This window comes from Balearica regulorum, chromosome 1 (genome assembly GCF_011004875.1).
Source record: "Balearica regulorum gibbericeps isolate bBalReg1 chromosome 1, bBalReg1.pri, whole genome shotgun sequence".
Lineage (NCBI taxonomy): Eukaryota > Metazoa > Chordata > Aves > Gruiformes > Gruidae > Balearica > Balearica regulorum.
In genome coordinates, this window is record NC_046184.1 from 199,083,020 (window position 1) to 199,102,421 (window position 19,402).

General features: G+C 36.7%; 1 protein-coding gene across 3 annotated transcripts in view; it reads left to right on the plus strand.

Annotated features, from left to right (window-relative positions):
- The window catches only part of XPO4 (exportin 4), an 83,898-nt gene that overhangs the window by 56,822 nt on the left and 7,674 nt on the right, over positions 1–19,402 (plus strand). For 2 of the 3 annotated variants that reach the window (XM_075742193.1, XM_075742192.1), the window contains 13 exons: positions 1,289–1,465; positions 3,680–3,822; positions 3,939–4,084; positions 5,401–5,578; positions 7,307–7,466; positions 9,127–9,296; positions 10,254–10,428; positions 11,546–11,839; positions 12,727–12,907; positions 14,423–14,541; positions 15,229–15,359; positions 16,117–16,234; positions 17,492–17,584. In XM_075742193.1, the coding sequence (XP_075598308.1) occupies positions 1,289–1,465; positions 3,680–3,822; positions 3,939–4,084; positions 5,401–5,578; positions 7,307–7,466; positions 9,127–9,296; positions 10,254–10,428; positions 11,546–11,839; positions 12,727–12,907; positions 14,423–14,541; positions 15,229–15,359; positions 16,117–16,234; positions 17,492–17,584 (2,085 nt within the window). Of the gene's footprint in view, positions 1–1,288; positions 1,466–3,679; positions 3,823–3,938; positions 4,085–5,400; positions 5,579–7,306; positions 7,467–9,126; positions 9,297–10,253; positions 10,429–11,545; positions 11,840–12,726; positions 12,908–14,422; positions 14,542–15,228; positions 15,360–16,116; positions 16,340–17,491; positions 17,585–19,402 lie in introns of those variants that run through there. The other variant, XR_012833387.1, reaches the window with a different exon arrangement.

Below are 19,402 nucleotides of genomic sequence, written 5' to 3' on the forward strand. Positions count from 1 at the left end.
TGAATACAGTTTTGCCTCTCTCCTAGTCACCTTCAGCTTCTGTTTTCACACTTGCATTGGTGTCTCATATTTTAACTTCTGTAAACATGACTACTTTGCAGTTATACAATGATGCTGTGAAGCTGTCTTGAAATGCTTCCAACGTGATATCTATTTTCCCCCTTAATCAGTCATCCATCAATGTTTTCTTTTCCTCTTCATCCAGCTGTGTTTGTAACTTCACTGAAAGTCAGAGATTCTTCTGTCTGGAGCATGATTAAGGCCTTAATATCTCTTTATTTCATCAAGGAATCATTTTACTAAGCTCTGCTATCTCAAAGTAACTTTTGTGAGAGATCCTGTTGGTTAAAACTTGAGAAGTCTTCTTAGAGGAAAGAAATGTCCTGCTTTAGCAGCATGTTTATCCCTATAGCCATACTTAAGTTATTTGAAGTTGGATATATTTACTAAAGTTCAATTTTTGCATCAAATCAAAAAGTTGGTAGGTACATTAAAAATACTTTTTTAAAAGAAATGGCCTCTTTGCTACCTGGGTTCTTTAGTTTGCCTGTAACCCAGGACTTTGTTTTTTAGATATGTTACTTCCTTTTGCAACTTACGTACTAAGTAGAAACACATATGAATAACTAAAACCATGAAGCATCAGTTAAAATGCACTAAGCAATTGGAGGTGCAGGCTTATTCTGTGGAATCCAGCTTTTTTTTGTTAGTTCATAGAATGAGAAGTTGTTTATCATCATACAAACTGGCTACCTGTAGTAGGGTTCCTTGAACACATGCAATGTTACAATGATTTCCTCTGGAACAGAGAATCATCATCTTTTCTCTTTATTTCAGTAACAGTGGAATACATATAAATCTATATGCACATGTTCTATATTTGTCTAATTAATTAAAAAGAAATGGTTCGATTCTTTGTTGTTACTAATAAGAGCTGAGATGCTTGGCATCTTTGGGGTAAAAGCTCAGTAGCTCCTGTATTTAGGTAATTATACATTAAAGGCTTAATTTAAGGCTGTTTTGATTTTGAACATCAGATGAAGAGAAATAGCTAAACCCTTTGACAGTTTTTTAAAGCCGAGCAAGCATGAAAGCTGCACTGACCTTTTTGATGGGTTGTTTCAGTTCATTCTGATATTTTCTTGGCTATCCATAGATGGGGTTTGTGACTGATTTTTTTTAAAATTGTTTCAACATTAGAACAACATCTGTTAAATAACAATGAATATCAGTATATTCCTCTGGTTTAGTTTAGGAATATGATTTTTGTTTCTTTCATCTTTTACAGCTTGACAAAGATGACATGGTATACATGGAAGCATATGATAAGTTGCTGGAATCTTGGCTTACTTTGGTACAAGATGACAAACATTTCCATAAAGGTTTCTTTACCCAACATGCTGTTCAGGTCTTTAATTCCTACATTCAGTGCCATCTAGCTGCACCTGATGGTACAAGGAATTTGGTAAGCTCTCATTCTGGTAGTTCTTGATGATGATATATAGCAACTAGCCCATGTCTTTTGGTGTGTACTATATTACATAGCTCAAGGGAGCTAGCATAGAATTGCTATTTGTGACTTTGGAAATGAAAAATGTGCTGAATTTGTTACGTAGTGGTCATCTTCCCATCTGTTTCACACATTCTGAAGAGGAAATAAAGGAATCCGAAGTTGGAATCACTTTTAAAAAAATAGAAAAAAAATAAACCTGTTACTCAAGTCAATGTGCATCTTGTTGTTCTTCCCACAGATGCAGTGTCTAGATTTTTGACTGTCCCTCTCTGGACTAGGGTCCTAGTTAAAATCCCCAATGAAATTGGAAGCCTTTTATATGTTTATTACCTTCCATACATTATCTTCACAGTATACTTTTTGAAGTATAATTGCTATGCATATAAATATCTGAAAAAATGTAGAATGACTATGCTCAGACTAGAAGAAACTTGCAATATTATGTAGGTTGGTTCTTTTGGATAAAATGAATTCCCAACTGAATTTTTGAGGTGACCGTTCTAGAGAAAACTTAAAAGGTACCTCCAGTATCTCTTGAACCATTGAGAAAGAAAGCAGATTAGTCTTTTTGCCAGGAGTCTGGATCTTACTAAAATAGATTCTCATACAGGAAGTTGGCTGTAGATGTTGGATGAATTAATTATTGCATAGATTCAATTCAATAACTTTATAAAAATCTCTCCTTAATTTGATGCTGTGCAAAGATCTCCAAGATACCTCATTCTGAAAAGCACCATATAAAACTTAATTCTGCTATCTCAATATGTAACAGATGGTAATAACAGTGCCAAAACAGAAATATTTCACAAAAGAACTTTGAATTCATATCAGGCGGTCTTGACATAACTTGTATACACAGGTTAATTCATGTCATTCTGTGAGATAAGTCATTTATCCCATGGGTAACCTTTTAAAAGCCACAGCTGGCATTTTAGAATGCTTCATGTTCAATATCAAAGCAGTAACAGGAACTTTGAGTCTCTGCTTTGAGAGCAGAGTATCACCCTTCAGTAAACAGCTGCAACTTTGAAGTTGCCAAAAGAGAATGATTTGCTGGGTTACATAAAGTAAGGATGGGTTAAAAGCACTTCGGATAAAGAGTTGGGTGTGGATTCAGTTTTCCAGAGCCTTTATTGAAACAAAGCAGGCCGATACCTTTCTCTGTCACTTGTATTTTACTTTGTTAGTTGTGTAAATTTTATGACTCTTTAAGAGATTTTTAAAAACATTTTTAACAGCGATACTTAATTTCTACATGTTGTGGTTCATCTCTTCAAGGAATAAGGTCTGATTATTATTTAAGTAGTTTTATAATGCAGCCAAGACAAGCTTTGAAAAATGAAACAGTGCAATTTCTGCATCAGCAAGAAATAAAACTGAGATAAAGATGATAACTGAGATAATAATATGATTATTCGTCTTCTGTTTTCCATCTACTTTTTAAAGCTTTTTCCCCACGAACAATGGGTTAAGGAAAATCTTTAATGAAAGATTATTTTCATTTCATCATGAAAAATACTACCTATTATGTGGTTTCTCTAAGATCTCAGACAACTGAGAACAGTATCTTTGACTAGTGAATAGGGGGAAAGCATGGAAGTTCCAGTATTTAAAATGGTTCTTGTTCTGCTATATGTGTGATTTGAAGTGCAAATGTACTTCAGCAATCTTCTGACCACTGGCTTTGCAGATCATCTCTGTGAGCCAGGGTCATTCAGTGCCTTATATCATACTTGTAGCAGTAGATGCTTCACAGAGCAGATTTTTATATACCCTACAGTGTAAAGAAGCTATTTTGCTATTGTCCAGCCTGTGCTTATCCTATCAATAACAAGTCTCAATTTTCATAACTCTTATCCTTGACTCTTTTCACAAACAGTGAATCTTTTGACTTGAGAGCACTATTGGAAATGGTAGCAAATACACAATTAACTGAACGTGGCATTTTGCTAATGAGTTTGTGAAATGCTGATTTTAAAACAATATGAAGCCCTGTTTACTACTCTGTTTAATTCTTCTGTGTCTAATTTAGTACAAGTCTGTTGTTCATCCATGCAAAACACCTTGAAAGAAAAAGTCAAAATAATGTAGAAAATTGTGGTGACGATAAAATTTAACAAGTATAACACTAACTGGTTGCTTCTAATTTTGTTGCAATAACCAAAGACTGCTAATGGTGTGGCCTCTCGGGAAGAAGAAGAAATAAGTGAACTGCAGGAAGATGACAGAGACCAGTTCTGTGACCAGTTGGCCAGCGTAGGCATGCTGGGGAGAATTGCTGCAGAACACTGTATACCTCTTCTTACAAGGTACCAAAAAAAAAAAGTCATGAATGTAAATCAATGAAGCCATCACATATGAAAAGCCTGACTTTGCTGAAACAGTTTAAAAACAGCAAAGTTATTTTACTGTTCTTCATCTGCAGTTTATTAGAAGACCGAGTGACAAGGCTCCACGGTCAGTTGCAAAGACATCAGCAGCAGTTACTTGCCTCACCAGCATCGGGCTCGATTGACAATAAAGTGCTTGATGACCTGTATGAGGATATTCATTGGCTTATTTTAGTCACAGGTTAGTGAACGGCTTTAAATAGTACTTATTGCAGCTAGAACACATCAGGAAAAAGAAACAACCCTGTATATCAACTGCTCTTAACTGACTATAAATTTTATCCCTTATGATGCTTTCATCTTACATACACTACTCACAAAGTCTTTGTTTCACTTTCATCTGCCTTAAGTAACATGAATGTTATCTTTAAAAGATTTCATCAATCTTCACACGAAGTAATGTCCTTTGGAAATTCCCCTGATTTTGTTACAGATTTTTTTTAGATGTGTTATCAGTCAGCCTATTCAAGAAATTAGTCTGTTCATATGTCAGTTGTATTGTCTGGGGGCACCTGACTTTATAAGGGAATCAACATGAGATCAGGATAACGGTATTACTCAGTGGTGGCAAAGAATCAAATAAGTTCCAGAATCTCTCAGTGCTGATGATCCATGTCCTGGCACTTTGTTATGTTTCAGGGAACTTGAATTTAGAACCATTTTGATTTTTAGATGGAACTATCTTACATCTGTTTGCAAATCGTAATAACAACTAAGACAGTGTCTGTACTTTGTTAGGAGAAATGTATGCTTTATGAAATATTTTGTGGGATCTTTTTGAACATCTGACATTTTAGTTGCTCTCAGATGTTGACATGAATGGGTTTATAATGTTTTTGTATCACTTTGGGATGGAGTTTGTAGTTCAGAGATAGTTATAAGATCAGACATTGAAAACTATGACAAAAGCTGGAATTAATATTCATTATCTGGACACAAGAGTACTGTATAAAACCCCATGCTTCACCTGATCTGCGATTGCTATACAAGGAAAACTTTATTATAACACATGTATTTGGTGTCTGAAAGCCTCTGACAGATTTGAAATGTTAGCAGAACAGAAGTCCCAAATGAGATGGACTTGGTGGGGAAACTGTAAAATCAAGGCTTTTTTTTGTCACATAACAGAAGGAGAAAAAAGTGACAACAAAATGCTGGTTTGGGTTTGTTGGGGTTTTTTTCCTCCTTCAGTAGTTGAATTGAGTGTAGTACTTTTACATGAAGCAAAGTTTATCTCTTTTTATTTGTTTGTTGTGTTTTTAATTTGGTAGTTTCTTTTCCAGTCTTGGTTTCTTGTCACTTTAGGTTCTTCACTACTGAATGGCTTTAAGGATTCTAAAGTTAACTTACACGTACTTAAACAGTGCTAGTCAGGGTTTGTACAAACATTTGATTCTGGTGTGATGTCTGCAGCTAAGCCAATGGATTCTCTAATCAAAAAGCCCTAAGTTAACCTAGGGTAGAAAGTTGTGATCACTCTTTCTCTTTTAATGTAAGGCTACCTCTTGGCTAATGATACTCAGGGAGAGACTCCGCTAATACCTCCAGAAGTAATGGAATATTCCATTAAACATTCAGCTGAGGTTGACATCAATACAACACTTCAGATCCTGGGATCTCCAGGAGAAAAGGCTTCTTCCATCCCAGGGTACAACAGAACTGATTCTGTAATTAGGTAAGGATGCATCTCATACTACTAAGTATGTTAAATGCTTTTTCAGAGGAAAAAAGTGAGAATGTGAGTGGACTTCTGTGAATTTGAAAAGTGAAAAAGCAGTATGTAAACACTGAACATTAGAAAAGAAATGTCTCTCTTGTATTAAAGTAAGGGCAAATAATTTATAAGAACGGTTGTGTAACAGACATTAAGGCAATGCTGTAAGAGAGATTAAGAAAATACAGAAAAGATGAAGTGATTTTTTTTTTAGGGAAAGGCAGGATAAATACAGATGATATTTCAAGTCAAGGTGATCCAGGGGAAGACTGAGAAGAAAAATGAGAGTAAAGCATCAAAACAGATAAAGCTGAGTCAAGATGGGAAGGCTGAAATGACTAGATTGACCTAATAGTCTTAACAGAGGACATGAGCCAAAGTCTTGGAAATAAACAGAAACAGTTTTATCTCTCTACTGAAAACCCATCTTTGCTCTATTTCTTACAGAAAATCCTTAAAATTACTTAAATTACTAAAAAGTTGGTAGATCAAAATATTTAGGTAATATATAATCTGTAGCTTATTCAGCACATGTACAGCTTAAGCAAACTCCTTCCAGAGCACCAGTGATCTTGTCTGCTTTGAACATGAGTTACTGCCCAAGATTGGCAGTAGCAGCAAAATTGGTCCTCCGTGTGGGAGGAATTGTTGTCGCTTATGTACACATACCACTTTTCACCTATAAAAGGAGCAGCAGAGGGGATTTCCATTCTCTTTTTGCAAGAAGGCTGATGCCCACAAAGGGACTTGTCAATTTGAATCCTCACACTTCAGAAGATTGCATTCCACTTTTAATTGACACGGAAGATTCTTAACCCAAGATTAGTTATTGTGTACTTAACATTTTCTTCTTCTGGAAGAGGCTAGGAAAAAATGGATCTTCATTAGCAATGATGTGCCTAATATTTAGAAGTTCGACACTATTGGCAGCTTCTAGAAGTGGCTACCAAACAGGATTTCTTGATGCAGCGTCTCAGTGGTCATGGGAATAAAACCAAATCTAAATAAGGAGAGATTTGAGGCTCTCTGGGAATAGCTCTGAAACATCTTCAAGAAATAGAGCACTGTCAACTCCTAAATTCCTTGTGCACTGTCACATTCTTACCAGATTTAATTGATATACTGCAAAAGCTAATATTTAATGTAGTTTTATGGACTGATTGCATTAATGCAATCACCTGGTGATTTGCTATTTCAGACTGTTTCTCTGCAGTAATGACAAAGAGAGAAATAACTGGTCATTTCTGTATTTGTTCTTTAGTATGCATCACACAGCAAAAGCTGCACCATGAGGCCCCACTTGGTCACTTAGCTTGATGGTGCAAGGAATGGAGAATCATTTTTTTCAAAAATGCTTTTCAAGCACTCCAAGTAGTAGTCCATTTGTCTTTGTTCTCTTGATGTCAGCATGCTTGTGAGGATTCTTTGTTGCAGTAATTTTGATGTCAAAGACAATCACTTTATCTTCTAATGCATATTCTGACTTTTTGGAGGGTATTTGCCAGTCTATCCTGTCTGTCTCTTCTTGCATTTAAAGAAACAATAAATTCAGGTGCTTTTTACTTCGAGTTGAACTACTTTGTTATACTGTTCCTTCTGTCATGTTTCATAAAAAATGAAAGTGTTTGGTAGTCACATTGCTTCTCCAAAAACCACTCTCAATGTCCTCATTGTATTTTAAATCTGCAGGTTGTTATCTGCTATTTTAAGGGTGTCAGAAGTAGAATCTAGAGCAATAAGGGCAAATCTCACGCACCTCCTGAGCCCCCAGATGGGCAAAGATATTGTATGGTTCCTCAAGCGTTGGGCAAAGACTTACCTCCTAGTAGACGAAAAGCTGTATGATCAGGTAAGGATGTAACTTTTACGAATTAATTGGTGAGTATTAGTAATAATATTATCCTGTGGATGCAGATGTCAGTGTAACTATTTTAAACTGCAATGATAAAGCATTTTTAATGTTTAATAGCTTGTGGTTTATTTTAGAATTTGTTTGAAAGTTGATGTTTTTTTTTTTAATTAGAAATATAAGTTGTTAGGGGACCCTTCTTGCATATTTTGGTGCAAATGTGATTTATTTTTTTTGTAGCCATTGGCATAGCAGAATAGCATAGCACACTCTCAGGCTGCATAGTGGGTGAAATTCACTGACTACAGCAATTTTATAAGCTACTTCTCACTATCCATCAGATCTTACAGTTCATCTCTAATACAGTGGTTGCCCTTGATGGATGATTTAGTGAGTAACCTGGCCATGATTCTGAATTAGACATTTAACACCATCACAAGGTAGTATACATCAGCTAATGTCATGCTACTTTCTCTCCTCTCCCTGTTCTCATTGTATATATCATATCAACAGTGCGTTCTTTGTAAAGGGCAACTTCTTATTGTGTTTGGAAAGCACTAATCATGATTAGACCCTGATCCTGATTTTGCTTATCGAACTAACTGTAATCCAGCCAGCTGATGGAGGCCACCCATCCCGAGGAGGTCCTATTTGCCCTAACTTTGAAGAAGGAAGCCTCCTCCTCCTCCCCTTTATTTCCACTACTGAAGCAACTAAGAATACTAACGCTTCAGGAGGCCTCTCCTTAACAAAAAAATAGGTATACCAAAGACTTGTAAATATTTGGACATATTATTCAGCTTCTACTTAGAGCAGAGCTAAGAATTTGTAAAAGTACTAGCTGGGGAAGAACTGGACAGCATGTAAGAAGGAGATCCACATGAGAAAGAATGTGAAGAGACAAAAAATAGAGTATCTAGGAAATGCACACATTTAGTTTGTGTTGACATGTGAAAGTGATGGAAACCTCTGTTTAAACCTTATGCTCAGTAATGTTTATATTATGAGTTTTAAAGTCAGAAATGTTAATGGTGTGCTCACAGGAAGCCCCTGCACAATTATTACAAAATCCTTGGATTTCACTCTTAAGAAACCTTTTTTAAAAGATAGGAGAAGAGGCAATTTCAAGGAAGCATATTTTAATGTGCCAGGATCAGAATGTGACATCTTTCCTAAAAGATGTATAGATTGAAGGAACAATCTGCAGAAAGCAGATGCAGAAAAATTGCGATGAAAATAAGTTTTTAGAAGATTCAATCTAGATTAATATTAGGGTTATTTCTAATAATTTTTATCACTGAATTTTGAGGAATTTAATCATAAATTAATGGAAACACTTTTGGGAGATGATTTTGGGATCTTTCTTTTAATTTTTAAAACTTTTGAATTTGCATTCGCATTAAAAGCTAGACATACTCAAACCTGATTTTGTAATGAGGTTGAAACTTTCGTTTGTTTTAGGTGTTGTGCTTAAAATTGCAATATAAATTTGGCAAAGATTTTTCTATTACAGGTATTCTTTGCCTTTGTCTATGTAGCATTTGTGTATTTTAAGTAGGGAAGAAGTGACAGCCTGAAAAGAATTTGCTGACAATGATTACCGTACACTTTGGGGTTCTGGCTTCTGTAAAACTCACTCATTTTAATGCTTTTCTTATAGATAAGTCTGCCATTTAGTACAGCATTTGGTGCTGATACAGAGGGTTCCCAGTGGATTGTGGGTTACCTTTTAGAAAAAGTGATCAGTAACCTGGCAGTGTGGAGTTCAGAGCAGGACCTTGCAAATGATACTGTACAGCTGCTAGTAACATTAGTGGAAAGGAGAGAGCGGTAAGTTGCTATATCTCTGGAAGTCAAAAAATTTCTTTTGCTTCCTTTAAATTTTTTTGGCCAAAGTAATCCAGATGTAGGCTACTTCATATTGATGTTTCTGTAAGTCAAATTACTTTAGTAGCATACTATAAATGAAAAAAAAAATTTGTCTGACAAAGTGAGGAGTGAGACCTGTATTTGACAAAACATAACCTAATTTTTGTTATTGTTTACAAGTGCACTCTCCTTCCCTTACCTTTGTGCCTCACTCTTAAGCAGCGAGAAAGGAAAACTCTCCTGGTCTCCACTCTTATTGCAAGGATTTTTGCATCGTTGTTTATTTTTGTTGAACAAGTTCTTCCAGGTTAAGTGTTTAGATGCTGGCTAAGCCAGTATAAAATGTTCTTTGTAAATATATAGAAAAAAAATTTAAAAATCCAGGATTTGGTGGATTCGGACAAATTTCGGTTTTCTTTGGTATTGCAAACTCTGAAGCAGGACATTCTTGAATATTTTACTTTTGTGAATTGACATGCAATTATACATGCAATCCTGCATTCACAGTCTGCTGAAAGACTCTTCTGAAGTTTGAAGATTTAAACGCTCGAGGAATTTTCTTTTTTAAAAAAATTAAAACCCACAGGAGCTAGTTTTGGAATAAACTGCTTATTTTATCCTGACATAATGAGACTAAGCTTTTAATCCATGCAATATGTCCATTAACTTTGTGTGTGTATGTGTGTAAAACTAAAGCACTTCCCTGCTTTTCTCCCATATGAATTGAGCTATTTTCAGAGTATATACTTTAGAAATTTCAGAGGTGAGGCATTAGTAAGATGAAAGTCAAAAGGCGATTTAGCCTTAAAATAAAGGAATTTAAAAAAAAAAAATCTTCTGACAACTGGTAGCAACCTGATGTGCTCTGCTCATACAATTTTGTGAAGTCTTTAATTAAACTGTTTTTCCCTCTTTTAGGGCAAACTTAGTTATTCAGTGTGAAAACTGGTGGAATTTAGCTAAACAATTTGCAAGGCGAAGCCCTCCTCTTCACTATTTGTCCAGTTCTGTGCAGAGAACACTAATGAAAGCTTTAGTTTTAGGAGGTTTTGCTCATATGGATACGGAAACAAAGCAACAATACTGGACTGAGGTAAGCTATTTTGACGCTTCTGCTACCTTCATTTTAGCAAGTAGTACAACAAGTTGATTTAGGGAATTTTATGGTGACACAAAATCAACTCTCATAGAATCTTTTGATTTTTGAACATCTAATATTGATTTTTTTTTTAATTATTCTCTCTTTGGCACCCATGAGCTGCCAAAAATTGTATCTAAAACTTCACAACCTAAACAGAAACAACTAATCGTTACCTGGAGGATTCATGACGCAGCCAGTATAGCAGTACATTTGAAAGAGGCTATTATAAAAGGTTAAGAATTTCCCTTGAAACTGTGTCATTTCTTCCTTTTATTTTAATTTGGTGGTGTAATGAATTATTCAGTTATTCACTTAATGATAATGACAGTAAGTCAAAAGCTAATGTGGAACATAATGAAGAGCCTTGACCAGCTTTTTGTGCCCTGGCTCCATTAAAGCTCAGATATTTAATATCAGAAATGTTGGTGCTAGACAGTAGCTGAAATGTGATCAGGAAGCACTGCCTGAGTTTGTAAAGCATTGGCTTTCTGAGAGAAATTTGCTTTTATTAGCAAAGCTATGAAATTAGTGATTGAAGGTAAGACTATAATGCACAGCAAGTAATTGGGAAAAAACATTTAACTATTTTTATGGAAGCTTCTAAATTGGTCTCAAACACAGCTGATTACAGAAGAGATTGATTGAACTATTGAGAATCATAATACGACAAAGATAATTGTGAACATGAATCTTAATTAATGCTTTCATTGATGAACTGTAACAATTTTTTTCCCCTAATACTGAATTTGGAAGAGAATCAAATACTGTGAGCCAGAGAAAGTCATTGTCATTTATTTAAACACTACAAAATAACATAAAATATTTATGGAGATGCTCATTTTGAAACCAGCCTGCAGATGATGATGGATAATGAGAATCACTAATCACTACCACTTCAGCTTACATTAAAATGACAGATAATAACATAATTGAGCCATTGCAAACTGGAAGTGATTGGTTCTTTTACTGCCATGCCAAAAGCAACCCATGAGCTTGCTAAATTACTTAAACCTCACATCTCATATAGTAGTATGCTTATTTTAACGTGACTTTTCTTAAAAATGTCAAGGTTCTTCAGCCACTTCAGCAGCGATTCTTGAATGTGATAAACCAAGAAAACTTCCAGCAGATCTGCCAGGAGGAGGAAGTGAAACAGGAAATCACTGCTACATTGGAAGCACTCTGTGGCATTGCTGAGGCTACCCAGATTGATAACGTAGCAATTCTCTTCAATTTCCTAATGGACTTCCTTAATAATTGCATCGGGTTAATGGAAGTATACAAAAACACACCAGAGACTGTTAATCTCATAATAGAAGTCTTTGTTGAAGTTGCACATAAACAAATTTGCTATCTTGGAGAGGTAAATACAACCAGAAGGGGAAGGAGGGGAAGCATGTGTGTGTGTGCGTGTGCATACATGTGTATACGGTGCTATCCCTTAAACAAAATAGTGTAGTGATTTTTAGATTCTATAGAGAAAGAAATGCTATATGGTTACATCTGTTAGAGGAATTCCTTTGTTTAAAAACATACACTCACAAAGATTAAAAGCAGGACATCTAGACTGTTGTTATACCAATAAACTTAACCACAGTTCATCACTAGTCTAACTCTATGTATTGGTGGCAAAAGAGTGCAGACCATGTTGAGTACATTTCTAACCATCTCAAACTTCTCTGAAGGCTAGTCTAGGAGAATTGCAGCACTGTTTTATGTGACAAATGCATACCATAGAGACACTGCCTTGGTCCTAAGCAAGTCATTAATAGGTACCAAGAAGTTAATGGGTAAAATGAGTCACTTCCATGTTCGTGCTGTTGGCTGATTTTGCTTTTGCATCTAGAAGAGTTCCTGCCTATTCCAAACTGGGTATGCCCAAACAGTGTATTGTGGCTCCAAACTTCGGTGGCTGAAGTTGAGTCCCCAAGGGATTTTGTTGGTAGTCTAGTTTGTGAGATTAGTGAGATGTGTCAGCCTGTCCCAAGCCACTCTTGTCTTTTTGGAGACGATTGGTAAAAATAATGTTCTGCTGTTTCAATCCGTAGCACATCAATATATGGCTGTAAGTGTTCTTATTGTTTAAGATGACCGCTTCCTTGATGATTTTGTGTGCAGTTGTTACAAAAAGTGGTTATATAACTGAAAGTAAAATCTTAAGATATCATCAACCAAGTAATGCCATCTTAAAACAAAATATGTCACTTCTAGCATACGAAAGTTTTCTTATTATCTAACATTGGTTTATAGGCCAAAGCCATGAACTTGTATGAGGCCTGCCTAACACTGCTCCAGGTGTATTCCAAGAATAATCTAGGTCGACAACGGATAGATGTTACAGCAGAAGAAGACCAGTACCAGGATCTCCTCCTCATTATGGAGCTTCTCACTAATCTTCTATCAAAAGAATTCATAGATTTCAGTGATACAGGTATGAAGGAATTTGCAATTGCTGAACTGTGACTTGTGGTCTAAACTGTAAAAACCATTGTGGGGCATGTGTTCAATCCAGGTAAAGTGAGGACTGAAGTTGAGGCTTGCTTAGATCAGGATATGGAAATTACTATTTAATGTGCCAGTAGCAAAGGACTTTTCACGGTATTCTAGCATCTGAAATTAGTATTGCTCTTGTAAAATAAAAAAGGCATGTATGAAACAGCTTGAAATCTGAATATTGCAAATCTGAACCTGTAGTAGCAGCAGTTTCATGACAAAAAACCCACAGAGAAGTCGGAATAGTAAATTACCGCAAGAGGGCAGATGGATTATCTTCTCAGTACAAGATCCAACTTTTGTGAAATGCAGAACTCCTTAAAATTCCATCACGTTTGAGGATTTTCTGTATTCCTCATTCACAGAACATGCTTTATGGTATGTGTGTGTAGTTAAGGGTTTTTTCTTGTATCTCAGCCTGTTACTTTCTTCTGTATATTTGCCACTTAAAATTGCAGTAGTCCTGAATATGATCTGCCAGTTCTAGCTTAGCTGTGCTGCATTGCTTTTGAATAAGCTGAAACACATTTGCATGATTCAGATCTTGCAATGTCCTACGCAGTTTGCGCAGAAAACATGCTCAGTAACCAACTGAATCTGCCTAGGTTGTTTTGATGTTGTTCATTGTTTTTCTGAGGCACGTCTTGAGAGAGAGAACCTTGTACTCCAAAATTCAGTGCATCAGTTTTTAGTTTTGTCATGCATGCACAACACAAATAATGGAACCAGATTTAGACTTTGTCCATTGAATGGACAAGTCAATGCCATGTAACATATTCTCTTTGAGGTCACATATTGGATGTTAGTTGCATGGAAAACACTGTAAAATACGTAACATGAAACTAAGGAATGTGAATACGACCTAAATGTAAGACCCAGAGATCAAATGTATTGAAAGTTGTCTGAATAATGTTGCTGAGTCTATCCAAGAATTATAAAAGTAAGATCACTGCCAGTTGATGGAAATGTTGGTCTTACTTGTAACTGGAGAAAACTTGGTGACATCTAAACTACAGAATTTTCTGCATTAACTCTCCTTTTTATTTCTCCTTGTGTTTATAAAACATATATAAACATATGTAAATATATAATACATATATAAAGGATTAAAATGCAGTAATATTTTGCTCACTATCTGTTTATGTGTGCAGGCATGAAGCAGCTATCACTAGAAACAAATGCAATATTCTGTAATAGAAGGGATCCCTGAAGTGTGCTGGTTTAGCATGCCATCTGGTACACGTGATTATGAAATGCTTAGTCCTAATGAATATAAATATAGAGTGATGTGGCAGCCTCCACTCACTAAGCTTCTATTTTAATACAGTGCCTCATGTTTTGAGAGGGAGATAGTCCTATTTTTAAAAATGTCGTTATTATAAAGAAATGGGATTCTTCCTTCAATATGTTGAATTCTCCTTTTATACAAAACATTTTTTGTCTTTTTTTACAGATGAAGTATTTAGAGGACATGAGCCTGGGCAAGCTACAAATAGATCTGTATCAGCAGCAGATGTTGTCTTATATGGGGTTAATCTAGTTCTGCCTCTAATGTCCCAGGATCTGCTGAAGGTAAGTACAGTACTATTTTTACACCTAGCTGCTAAAATATGAAAGCTTTATAGTAATGAATTCCCAGAATTCATTCCTATATGCATTCCATCTCCATAAGTTGAGTTTTCTAGGCTTTTTTAAATGTAAATAACTGTTCTGTAGTTCTAGATAGTTTGAAAATAAATATTGTAAGCTCAGAAAATGTATATTTGAAGGGCCTAAACAGAACTTTTTTCTCTTAAAAGTGAATCCATGCAGGTCAAAATTAGACAAACCTGAAATGTGTAAACTTACTACTTACAAACCTAAGTAGTAACTCTTTAATTATTTTCACAATACAGCTAGCTTTCGTATCATAAACATCAGCAGCTTGTCAGCAGAAGGGTAGAACATGAAGCAATGGAATGGCGGAATTCCATTGGACTGCACTGCACTAGAATTGCTCATGTCTGAAGTAAAACTCCTTGAATTTGTATAGAGCAGATACCAGACTCACACCATCGGCTGTTTAGCTTTAGCAATCTTTTTTTATTGTACCACAGTGTTTGCTAATAAAGTTGTAGCCATTCTAGTGACTTTGAAGTTGTCTAAAATTGTCTTTTCTTCAGTGGAAAGCATCAGTTCTGTCTCCTTGTACAGATGGAAATTATGTCAGAGTAGAGTTATGTGATTGATTCTAAATTTACCGTGTTTTTCTTTTGACAGTTTCCATCTCTGTGTAATCAATATTACAAATTAATCACTTTCATCTGTGAGATATTCCCTGAGAAAATTCCACAACTTCCAGAGGACCTCTTTAAGAGCCTAATGTACTCACTGGAGTTAGGGATGTCATCGTATCCTTTATAGAGCTTGGGAGTGTTTAAAAATCTGAGTTGCTTTCATAAGAACCTGTTAAAAATCTGATTTTTGGTTTTTTTCCTTTTCTATCAATACCTGTATCAGTAATCAGCTCTTACTCTCTGCTCTCTGGTGATGGAGGGTTTCGCTGTAGTGTCTATTGAGATTCTAGTATTAGCTGAATTTCCTCTGCCTTGTGTTGCTTGAATTCAGCCTTTAAGTGGTTTAACATGTAAGTTTTTTCTGGCAGCCATTCCTGCCTCCTCCATTACTTCATTTCAGAGTGTGTAACTTCATAAGCCTTCAGCTGGTATCCCAAAGCCATTCCTGAATTAGTTCCTCAGCTGGTAATACAAAACATCGCTGCTGTTCTACTGGGCTGGCTCCAGAGCATTTCCTGTCAGAGTGCCAATGGGCTCTCCCTCTCATAATGGGAGTACCATTTTCACTAATCTGTGGCACGTGTCAGAAACAGATGAGCTTGACCATAAGGGACTCTTTCTGAAAATGTTATGTCAGAGGGAGTTATGTTACCTTAGGATGGGTAGCTAATAAAAGAAGGCAACAAACTTGGAATTCTTTTTTCTTCCCCTTTCTTTTTTTTTTTTTTTTAATTTTTTTTATTAACAGCTGTATAGTAAAAAGAAATTTTGGAACATACAAGCATTTAAAATATTTTCTAGTGACACAACTGGGAAATTTTAGCACAATTCAACTGAAATCTGACTTTGACTCTTTAATGCCCGTTATCAGAATGAGTTCCGAGGTTTGCCAGCTCTGTCTAGAGGCTGTTACACCTTTAGCAGAACAGTGTGCAAAAGCACAAGAAACAGATTCAACCCTTTTTCTAGCAACAAGGCACTTTCTTAAGGTAAGGCATCAGTGTTTTGTGTTACTTTGTTTTTTTGCATCCAGGTAGCATCACGAGGACAAACATTGATCATGTCTGACCAGGTTAATCAGGATCATACATACTGTAGGAAACAGCCTATTACCTAAAAGACTGACAGTTTAAGAAGAAAGAGCATGAAGGACTGGAAACATTGGACTAGAGTAGAAAGGAGGATGGAGGTGTAGAGGGACAAAATTACTTATTGCTAATCAACAAGAGACTGCGCTTCTCGGAATGCTGTTTATGTTTATCCATGCTCTACACACAAGCTCTAGAATGAACCTGATTGATAATTTTAGCAGTTACCATGAAAGCTGTGAAATAGAAAGCTTCCAGAATTTTGTGAACTGGAGGCTGGGTAGAGTTCTAAAACAAGAGGCAGAAAAAAAGAGCATAGTTGGGAACTGGAAAGAAAATGCTGTCATTTATTCAATGTATCAAATTAATTATGTGTTTTCTCAATCCAGTAGCATATTTAGTACTTTCCTTTTAGGACAATCCACTCTTATCTCATCAAATTTTGGAGTGACCTGGTAACGACCAGGTTCCTGCTAACTGGGAACAAAGTAATTGTAGAATTTGTGTGCTTGTCTTCTGATTTTGTAAAGATTTCAGTTTTCCTTAAGACATCTTTTCTTACCAAACTGACATTTGAACTTCTGGGGATTGCTCATTAAAGGCATACATCAGCCAAGCTGAGAGAATGAGAAACACCTTAAATAATTTTGTTTGTCTTTATATTTCTGCTAAGTTAACATAGCTTTCTGCCTTTTCTCTAAATTTCCACTTAAAGTAACATTCTTATTAATCTGTTCCCTGTTTGGCTTTCTGTGAGCTGTAGGACTTGCCAAAACTTGAGGAAAAATTTCCCTGTTTTATTCTGGAAGAGCAAAGGCTTTTATCACTATTTTTCCAGCATATTTGCAACTTTTGGTGAAAAATACAAGAGATGCTATTTCTCTCTGAAGAACACGTATAAATCAACAACAGGTTTCAGTGCTTTCAGATGTGAATTTGTGCTGTTAAGCCAAGACTCGACTTCTAAAAGAACTTGGCTTTCCAATTACTGATACCTAAATTTTTTTTAAAAAGCAACAAAACAAACAACAACCTTGTTTGTAAATACACATTCATTATTATTATTATCAGAAAGGAAGATGAGGTCCAATAGCAAATGTTGGTAAAGTAGAAAGTTAAGTTCACACCTCCATAACTACTTCTGTTTTGTGATTTCAGATGGTCTTTGATATGCTGGTACTTCAGAAGCACAATACAGAAATGACAACTGCAGCAGGTGAAGCATTCTACACATTAGTGTGTTTGCATCAGGTATGGCATTTAGACAACTTAACCCTGAAAACCAGCCATTGTTAATGGAGAGTGGTTAGTTACTGTGCGCCTGGCAAATCATAGAATCACTCAGGTTGGAAGGGACCCTCAGGAGGTCTGTAGTCCAACCTCTTGCTCAAAGTGGGGTCAACACTGAATTCACATCAGGTTGCTCAGGACTTTTTCCAACTGTGTCTTGAAAGCCTCCAAGATGGATATTCCAAAGCAGCCTGTTGAATGCTGTATTATCCTTATAATTCATGTGCTTTCAGCACCTGCCAGACAGTCTAGGTGGCCCACCACTGGACTCGTTCAAGTTCATCAATATCCTTCTTGTGTTAGGAGTCCAAAACTGGGCACAGTATTCCACATCTAATCTAACAAGTGCTACACGAAGACAAACAATAAATACAGCCTAGTGTGCTGCTGGTCTTCACTGCTGACAAGGCACGCTGCTGACTTGATTAGTCTGCTGTCCACCAGGACCTTCAGGTCCTGTATCCAGCGAATCTGCTCCCCAGCCTGTCAGCTTCCAGTCTGTATAGTCGCAGGGGGTTAGTCTGTTCGGCTGCAGGACGTTGCATTTGTCCTTTTTGAACTTAATGAAGTTTCTGTCAGTTCGTTCCTCCAGCCTGACGAAGTGTCTCTGAATGTCAGTCCTGCCTGTGGCTGCACTCCCCAGTTTGGTTTCATCCACAGACTTGAGGAGAGTGCATTTCCTTTCCTCCTCCAGGTCACCGACTAAAATATTTAACAGGGCAGGGCCCAGATGAGAGCTCTCAGTGCCACTTGTAACCAGCTTCCAGGTGGAATATAAGCCATTAACCACAGTCCTTTAGAGGCTGATGATACAGATGTGTTTTCGCCCACATAGTAGTCCATCCACCTAGACAATAAAAATCCCAGCTAGGTTACAAGGATGCTCTGCAAGACTGCTAAAGACTTGCTAACATCAGGCATCCTCTGCTCTTTGCTCATCCACCGATGTAGTTGTTTCATCACAGAAGGCAGTCAGGTTGGTAAAGCATTATTTACCCTTGGTACATCCATGCTGGCTCTTCTCTATCCCTTTCTCCTATCATGTGCCCAGAGACAGCTTCCAGGAGTACTTGCTCCATGATTTTTTCAGTTGTTCAAAGATGATAGAGCACAGCCTTGTAATGACACGAGTCAGCTTTCTGAACCCTTGAATGGATTCTGTCAGGTCTCATGAGCTTATATGCATCAGGATTTCTCAAGAGATACCTGGGTTCATCCTCTTTGCTACGGGTAGTTCCTCTCCTCCTTGAACCTTGTCTCTAGTCATAAAGGTCTGGGAAAATCTGTCAGCAAAGACCAAGGCAAAGAAAGCACTGAGTATTTCAGCCTTCTCTTTTGTGTGTTGTCTCTCAATCACCTGCTCCATTCAGCAGCAGGACCCACATTTTCCCTGTTCCTTCTTTTACTGTTAAAGTACTGGTAGAAGCTGCTCTTGTTGTTCTTGACATCCCTTGTCAAATTCAGCTTTAGCTGAACTTTGCTTTTCTGTCATTGTTCTTGTCCAGACAATGTTTCTGTTTTCCTCCTTTGTAGCTGTCCCTGCTTCTATCTCCTGCATGTGTCCTCCTTGCACTGGACTTCAGTCATGAACTCCCTACTTAGCTGGGTCAGTGTTTAGATTGTTTTCCTCAGAATCTGGACAGACCATTCTTGTGCTTGGAAGAGGTTGTCCTTAAAAGACCTGTCAGCTCCCCTGAGCTCCTTTTGTCTTCAGAGCTCTCTCCCACATGATCCCGCCCATCAGTCTCCTGAATAAGCTGAAATCTGCTCTCTTGATGT